The following is a 9,218-nucleotide window of genomic DNA, read 5'->3' on the forward strand; positions in this document are numbered from 1 at the left end:
GTAATAGGCTTCGGCATACAAAATCATTCATTTCCTGCTACAAACGAATTTCGTGAGAGACACTCCATTTTACATCTTTAAATATACCCACGGTGAAATTTAAATTCCGATTGCACTCGATTCATGCACATGTATGGAAGGATGGATTTAGAAAATTGCAAAACAACTTTTCGAGAAATTAAACTTATTAAAATTATTATTTACATCATTCGTGCATAGTTAGCCTTCTTTCGTAAAAGATAATTTAAGATTTGCGTGTAAATAAAGAACATTACGAAAATATTTAAGAATCAACTAAACCCTCAATTGTCTCGAAAGAAAGTATCTATAATTAACACTTCTAAATTATTCTAATGCAGCGCGACGAAGTACATCGGTGCAATGAATCGGTGCAATGAAAATGCTTTAATTACGATTTGTAGCGTGAATAAACGCGCAATAACTCGCGACAGAAACCTTCGTAGAAGGTCCTCAAGTTCTCGACGCTCAATTACTTTCGTCTGCGCTTCCGGTGACTTCGCTTCGGTCGCCTTTACCGCTCGCGGACGAGCTCACGCGCTCGTCTTTTTGCCGCGACTAGTAAGCTAAGTATAGAAACGAGTTCATAAGTGTTTGCACCGACTGAGGCACCAGTACGAAAATTGAGAATTCGAAGATATAAAAATTTCTTGATGCAGAAATCGAATTTTATAATCTCAAGAGCTTGATATCTAAATTGTTCAAAGAGCCTATCATATCTATATTTTTTTTATTAAAGATTTTATAATGAAAAGTGAGATTATGAAATGAGAAAATCTGGAAAAAAACATTTAAATGTTTCAATCCTCTTGTGTCTCACTTTCTATCTTAATTTACAATTCTCCGAAGTCTGAAGCGTAAAACAAATTGAGAGTTATTTTTCAAAGTGCAATCATAAACCTTGATTTTCACTAGATATTAGATGTTGGGATAAAGTCTTAGCATTACTTTGGTATTCCTATTATTCGAATAACTTAATTTTTTCGTTTTAGTTTATTATGCATTATTGTTATAATAATTTGTACCAATGGTGATGCTTGAAAATAGTTGTTAATCTTCACCTTCTTAAAACATTATGTATCAACCGTTATGTGCAAATGCAAGAAATGCAAGAAAAGAGTAATGAAAAAATAGTAAGCCTTGACTCACATTGGTATACTTTGAACTTTGTAAAAACATAAAAGAAGAGAATACACGATTTGTTTTGCTGTATTTAATTTTAAACATATATGTTTGCGTTTTTTCTGTTATTAAATACATTTGCAAAGAAATAATCCAATTATCCGATATTATCAACATATTAAACTATTACGTTGAAATTAATTTATTTACAAAATAGGAATACAGCTTTTATTATTTTTTTTTAATCGATTAACCAAAGAGACTTAATATATAATTTCAATGTAAACCAAATCGAAGTATTTTCAGTTTCAATACGTAGCTCAAGATATATCTCTTCTAGAAACTATGTCGATATTATATCTGTGATTATTTTGTTATTCTTTTATTCACACTTATTTTTTTTTAATTAAAAATAACTTCTAAAGTGACAATCTCATCTTGCATTTTAATCTTATTATTTATAGAAATACATATTATACAATAGAAATATAGAATACATTTTATATGAAAATATAACTGAAATAGAATATATTCTAAAACAATAGAAATATAGAATATAAAGATAATGTTTATTAGATATATTGTAATTATTCTCCAAATAATTTTAACTCTTGCACTTCCCAAGAAGCACAGAAAAGTCAATAAGAAAACCAAATGACTTATTTTGATTCTTAACAACAATGAATAATCAAATTTTGTAACAAAAAAATTATCATTTTGACTTTTATGATGTCAAAATAAAATTTTATTTTAACTTTGTCTTGACTTAGTCCCTTGAATTATTATTTAACGGACGATTTACATATTTGTGAAAAAATAAAATATCTCATGAAAACAAAAGAAATGTACTCACCTAGCAGATACCGGTCTCACGCGCACAGCCACTTTGATGTTCGCCATATTATCATCTCGCGAATAACAATGTTGGCGTCATTCGGCTATCTACATTTTGCTAATGTTTTTCAACGAGGCACAGGTTTTCAAAGTCCAGGTCGTCACGGATGTGAAAAGTTAACGATAGAATGCACGGAAACGATCACTAATGCGATTCATCACATCCTTCGGAGATCGAATGCATCCGCTGACCTCCACAAATTTGGTAGCGCGAGCTGGCAGAGAGTGATCGAGACGAATGCGTGCACCGGTAGTATTGGGTGCACATGTTGCACTGCCGCGATGAAAATACCCTCGAGTCTCTCCCAAGACCATCCCGCTTCGTAGTTTACCCCACCAGGAGTGAGCGAGTGAACGAACGAGTGAGTTTAGTGACTACCTCGGTTGAACTCACTGTGTCATTTTGCCTGGATGTTATCCGATTCCTTGCCTCCGACGACATCAGTACGGAAAAGAGAGCATCACGAATTATGTGTACAAGGCGTTCCATAAAACGCCAGATGGTAAATATGATTAAGATTTGGAAAAAACGATTTTGGGCAGCTTGCCACATCGAACTTGTAGAGTACAAAGGATTTGTAAATGTGAGAATTGAGAGATTTAAGTGCTTGCTGGAGCTGAGTGCTCAAGGATGTCAGAATTGAAGATCTATGTACTTAAGAGCTTAAGAATCTAAAAATATAAGGGCTTTAGAAACTTCGAAGCTAAGAGTTCAAAGATCTAGCACTCCAAAAGCACAAGCATATAAAAATCTAAAAATATGAAAATTTAGTAATGCTTTTCACCGTAGTGGGTTTGAACCAAACTGAATTGAATTAATAATGTTGCATGCTATATTATTGCTAGAGCAATAATATATATATAAAATATATAATGCCAATCAATAGTAGCAATGTTATTAACTCAAGTTGATTCAAACTACAGTTGATTCTGCTACGGTCGAAAATGCCATAAGGAAACCTAATGAATTAAAAAAATTAAAATATCTAAAATAATCTGGAATCTTAATATCTAAGAATTTTGAAGATTTATTTATATATTTGTTGATTTATAAATTTAAGAATTAAAAGATCAAGATCTTTAAAAAATATAATATTGCAAGACTCTAAGAGAGGATGTATCTAATAGATCCTGTATTAGAAGCTAATTAATAATAATAGATATTATTGGAGTTTGATTTTCATTGCAAAAAGAATTTTGTGTATAATATTCAAAATTGCTATTTTGACATAAGTAATGTATGCGCATGTTTAATTTTATTTAAATCTCCTATTGTGGAACAAGCCGCGACTTACGAATCGCCCTGTAATTTAGCAAATAGAACTCGACGGAACGAGCAAAGACAAATTGCTGCTGTTGCGGTATCGTTGATTATATTACTCTCCTTCCCCTTCGTACAACGAGGGCATAGTCACTGGCATGTCTCGGTGTTTAACGGAGTTACTGGGTTACCGTGTTGCACGGTGGTGACGACCGCGACTTAACGCGAGTCTATCGGTGGGGAATTAATCAGAAAGTCAGAGGGTAATTTACTGTGCCTGTGTTCGCCCGCGAGGGAGGGAACGTTTCTCAATATTTAACAGAGAGCACGTACAGTCATTAAGAACCTCTCTCGGGTCATCGCGGTTCATTCACTTTGTATGTGTATTCCATTTCATCACGCATGATCTTCATCTCGATTTCTTTGAAGTACTTCATCTGTCTTTTATGATATTTTAAGAGTGCGCTGACTTTCAGACGAGATCCCTCTTTGATCCACGTATGATATTTTCGGGCTAGCAGATCGATTAGCATATTCTCTGTGAGATAGAGCTAGCGCTACGATTGTTAGTGCTGCTGATCCTTACTCTTCACTCGCGGTCTTCAGAATCATTATATAGGAGAAAGATGTACTGAGAACCTGCAATATATAATATCATTTATCATGTTGTATATCGTAATGTAACTTAAACATTACTATAAATTAACTCTTCGTCCATAATTCTGTAATATATGATAATTCTGTAATGTATAATTTTGCATCTTTCATTAGCAACCTGAATTTTGAACTTACAAATTTTTATATTATTCCAGACGATATAGAATTCTGAAAAAATTTTTATATACTGCGGAAAGAATGATTTTGTTAAAGTATTTAAAAATTCAACTAAATACTGATCTAAAAATAGATTTGTTGAACCATCAAAATAATTATATAGGAATCTAAAGCATAATGAACAATGCTGTAAAAAGCATTTTGATATTCTAGCAACCAGTTTTAGTATTTTTCGTAATATTTTGATGGTTCAACAAAAATATTTTTAGATATGTATGTAGCTAAATTTTTAGATATTTCAGCAATATCCTTTCTGTGAAAACTTTAACAATGTGAATTTTTATTATCAAATTAAATTTTATTTTATTAATTTTTGTAATATAAATTTAAATTTATCTATTACAACTCATTAGAATTTATAATAAAAAAACTGATTGTGCTTTCAAAATCTCACATTACCGGCGGCGAAAAGTTAAGAACTAATTGAAATTTTTTATTTATTTATTAGAAAATATTAAATATTTTTAAATACTTTTTAAATAAAATTTTTGTATAAAATCTAAAATATATTTGCATATATACATTTGATTTTGATGCAAAGAAGATCGTTCGTTAATATCAACAAATATTTTAACATACACGAGATAATTATAATGTAATTAAGTCTTGGAGTATATTGCCTAAAATTAAATTTAGTTATTGTTTGACACAATAATCTACTCACTTGAGAGAAACTTTCGAGAGACATGCTGTAGAACTTCGCGGCGGTGATCCTGGAAGGAACTTTCGACCGCATCATCACGATCTGCAGACTCCGACCGAAAGTGCCGCCGATCCAGTAGCTACAGTAAGCCGACTTGCTCACGGCATCGCTCTGGTTCGTTACAAGCGTTGGCCGTAAATTAATTACAGGCGATTGTGAGCTCAACGAACTATGTACTAATGAAGATACATGCGTTGGTAATCAGTCGATACGATTAACGTACATTCAGTCTTCCATCGCTCGTTAAAATTTGTGCAATTGCGATCTGATACGTTATCTAATAATTTATGTCGAACAAAAATTTACGTATATAATGACGTAATTATAATGTGAACTGATAATAAGATGCATAAATTTTGCGGAAAAGGATTACAATTTTGCGCCATGATGCTAATTTAATTTAAATTTTATACTGACTTAGCAAAAAATAGCAGACATTGTAATAACCAATTTACAATCCAAATAAATCGATTATTATTATAAAGAAAATTAATTTAAATATTTATTTACTTATCGAGCTTACAGTTTTTGATTTGATCAAATAACATGTAATTAGATATAGAATACTCGCCTCGTCTATTAACGCGTGTCCGCTGAAACTGAACATGAAAAGCTCCAGGATGGCGGAGTTCAAAAACATCGAATATTTCATCAACCGTGCCTTATTTTTCATCATCTAGAATAACATTTTGCAATATGATATTTTTAATTATAATGCGTTTTTAGCAAGCGAACGCACCGAAGTAATTTGAAATCCCGCGAAGCAAACCAAACCGGTACTGATAACGAATTGTCCTAACGCTAAGATGTTTATGATTCTTTCGAGCGCATCCGCGAAACTGAAGCAAAGAAAGCAAAGAACGATGGCAAGAATTGCATTACTGTATTTACGTATAAATACAGTAAATTTACAGGATTGTCATGACAAAACTGAAAATTAGGGAAATGTCAGGAAAATTAAAAATGACCAAAGAAATCAGAGTAAAATCAAGTAAAATATTCTGGAAAATTTAAATTCTTGCCTTTAAAGAAGTTTTATATGCGTACATCACATCTATGCAATTTAGGAATATGCAAGAAGTGTTGGCAACATTAATGATAATTTACATTATTAAATTGCTCTTTTAACAAAATATTCGATGGTTTCTAAAAAAAAAAGACGAAAATACAAAAAAATTAAAAATTATTGAAAATATCAGGGAAAATCATAAAATTTTATCTAGAAATCAGAGAAAAGTTATGGAATTTTAGGATGAAGAATTTGTGATAATCCTGAATTATACCGATAAGATGGTTTTTCTGAAGAGTCTAAAAATTTAGCTCGAGATACAAATCTGAAAATAATTTTGTTGAATCATCGAAATAATTATATAAAAATGTTAAAACTTTTTGCTGCATTAATTGCTCGATGCTTAAGATTCCTATGTAATTATTTTCAGATCTATATCTAAATTTTTAGATATTTCAGCAAAACTGTTATTTGTGTATTACAGACAAATTTTTAATATATTTATCCAAAGATGCGTTTTATAGTGTAATTTTATAAGTTTAATGATCAATTATTACTGTTCAAATAATTTTACATTTTATTAAAAAATTATTTCAAAAATTGTTTCTTCTCACATTTTAATATCAAATCAACCTTTTATACTTAATACAGGTAATATAAATACTCACATAATAGCATTTTGATGATCTTTAATGCAGTTTGCCATTGCTCTGTCAGCATTGGGATCATTGCTATTCATTGCTTCCAGCCTCTTTCGCAGCACCGCGAATTTCGCTGATCCATGCGTTATCGCGACAAAATTGAAACTGGTCGCGCCGACTATCGTGCCACCTCCAAAAAAACCACCCATTACATTGAAAACATAGATACATTCGTAGACGGGTGTGACCGATTGATTGACGAAGAAATATCCACGGAAGGGAAATATCTTCTCTCTTCCAAAAACATATGCCTAGTCAAGCAAATAATATTTAGGACAATTAATCGCTCTTTATAGTTAATTAATTATTTTCTTATTGTTTGTGTAAGGATTATGTTTCAATCGAGAATAAAAAACAAGATAATTGATAATAATTATAGTTAATTGCGAAGTTTGTGATGACCTTGCTTTTTAGATTATATTATTCAGTATTGATTATTATTGTGTTGTCTCGTATTTCTCTCTCCTCGGCTGAAATTAATTTTCTATAATTGTTAATAATTTATTAACAATTTAATTACCTGTGTATCGGGAAAATAAATATGGCGAAAGGATTAACATCTATGTAATGTACGCGTACGTGTGCAGGTGTTTTCGAAAGGGTCGTAAAGCGAAACGACCATCGGAAAACAATTTCCCGTGTAAAGGTACTACCGACGCATTTGTGAAGCGATAATAAACAATTTCGAGAGAACGGTACCTTACAAAAAGAGAAAAAAATGGAATTTCGAAAAGCTACAAATGTCAGCGTTAATCATCGTGCAATTTGCGTTGCCCTGTCGCACGTGTTGCATATGTCAATCTATCACCGTCGTTTCACAAAACATGAAATGGACATCTGCAAAAGTTTTTCTCGTTTGAGAACGTTTGTTTTATAAATGTCTTGCAGTTACAATTTATCGTTAAACATCGTTTTATTAAGAAAATAGGCAGTTAGATTTAAAGAAACTTCCGCAGTTAATTAGTCCACAGGTACAATTTAATAACGGAGTCAATTAAAAAGTTATAGAGAGAGAAGTACGAAGTTTTGAAGCAATAAGCTGGAACTCTCGGGAAGATTTTAAGTTTTACATCAAAAGATATTCTAATGCCACTTCATATTTAATTCAAAATAGATCTTTTATTATCATAAAATTGAAAATTTGTAACTCTACGAAGAGTAAGGACCTCGAAAATATCATATTAAATTTTCAACATTGAAAATAAAAGATATATGAACAAAAATTTTTTCAATTGTGCGAATTGAATCTTAAGAAAAATTACTTTTAAATTCAAAAGTAGACTTTCTTACAATCTTTGTGTATTTTTGAGACAATCTATGTATGTTACAATAGAAATACTAAATATGTGTGTACATACCTCTAAAATTGGTATGCATGAGAAGGTAGTTACGGTTACAACTACCATAATTATAAAGCATTTTGCGAGTCGAAATGCAAAAAGGCACTTCTCCTTTAGAACGACTCTATCTTCATAAGATGAACAAGTCCAATCCTTTCTCATAATCTCGACCACATATAGCATATCTTTTTGAGAGGCCGTGTAGATAATGAGACGTAATGTGGCGAGATAAAGTGCGGAGCCCGTTAAAGCGCATGCTGTCAGTTCGTCCAAATCATTAAAATTGTTAACTATATCGGCCGTCACGCTGATACACATTGAGATGAGCTGTATGTTGCAAATGACGTTGAATTATTCAAAAAATAGATCCAAAGTGTTTATATTAATTATATGAGAGAATTCAATGATAACCTATTTATTAATTGAAAAAAGTTTACGAGAGAAAAGATCAAAAATGTATAACATTTGTGCTCATAAAGCACTTTTAATACATCATAGATAGCTTAAAAAATGATTCATTGAAGTTTTTTTTCATTATATTATAAGTTATATTATATAAAACTAATGAATTTTCAGTGAAATGAGTTAGTTTTATATAACATATGGAAAATATATATATACACTGGAAAAAAATTATATTAAAATACAAAAAATGATATTGAAACAACATTATTTTAATGAAAATAATCTTGATCCACAATAACAGTACTAATGAAATACTAATGAAAATAATAAAATTTTTAAAGTAAGAGCATGACGTATTTATCAATTAATATTGTTATCATATATAAATTAATAAAATTTAATAAATATTAAAATAAAATGTTTTTTATTAAAATACTGTTGATATAATATCATTTTTTTCAGTATATAATTAGTGCAGAATCCTTTACTTGTAAAGGTTAAAATATTTAATTACTAATTAATAAAAGTAAAGCTCTTTTCTTTATCTTAAAATTTTGTTGCGTCTAATTAAACCTCTTTCGGCAACTGGTCTTTAATTGCAAATTTTGATAGATAAATTTAAATGGTCTGTAAAAAATACAACATTTAGAATAGTAAAATTCATTGTTAAAAAAAAATTAAATTTACTCTGTTTTTCGAAGACCTCTATTGCTGATGGAAGAGTTAAAATTCATATTGCTAGTAAAGAGTTAAGCAAGATATTAATTTTGCATACTACGAAAAAGAACCAGAGCACATGACAAGTCTTGAACACTTCCGCGCTAGTTGAATGGTCTCTCTTCAAAGGCCAAAAGGAGACGAATTTGGCAGCTATCATGATGGGCTTGATTAATTCGTCGTATTCTTTATCAGCGTATATTTGATGTTCCAT

General features: G+C 30.7%; 2 protein-coding genes across 2 annotated transcripts in view; both read right to left on the reverse strand.

The window, feature by feature from the left end:
- Positions 1-2,308, reverse strand: part of LOC108686632 (centromere-associated protein E-like) — a 43,959-nt gene extending 41,651 nt beyond the window's left edge. Inside the window, exon 1 of the mRNA XM_018192057.1 lies at positions 1,994-2,308. Within this exon, the coding sequence (XP_018047546.1) occupies positions 1,994-2,040 (47 nt within the window). The 5' untranslated portion in view covers positions 2,041-2,308. The remainder of the gene's footprint in view (positions 1-1,993) is intronic.
- A 54-nt stretch (positions 2,309-2,362) lies between these two features.
- Positions 2,363-9,218, reverse strand: LOC108686586 (odorant receptor 13a-like). Its single transcript, XM_018191960.1, is given in 9 exon segments — positions 2,363-2,441; positions 2,443-2,682; positions 3,882-3,934; positions 4,794-5,008; positions 5,400-5,508; positions 5,572-5,671; positions 6,510-6,793; positions 7,901-8,209; positions 9,063-9,218. Coding segments are annotated over 9 exon segments (1,545 nt in total).

This window comes from Atta colombica, unplaced genomic scaffold (assembly GCF_001594045.1).
Source record: "Atta colombica isolate Treedump-2 unplaced genomic scaffold, Acol1.0 scaffold187, whole genome shotgun sequence".
In the NCBI taxonomy this organism is placed as follows: Eukaryota; Metazoa; Arthropoda; class Insecta; order Hymenoptera; family Formicidae; genus Atta; species Atta colombica.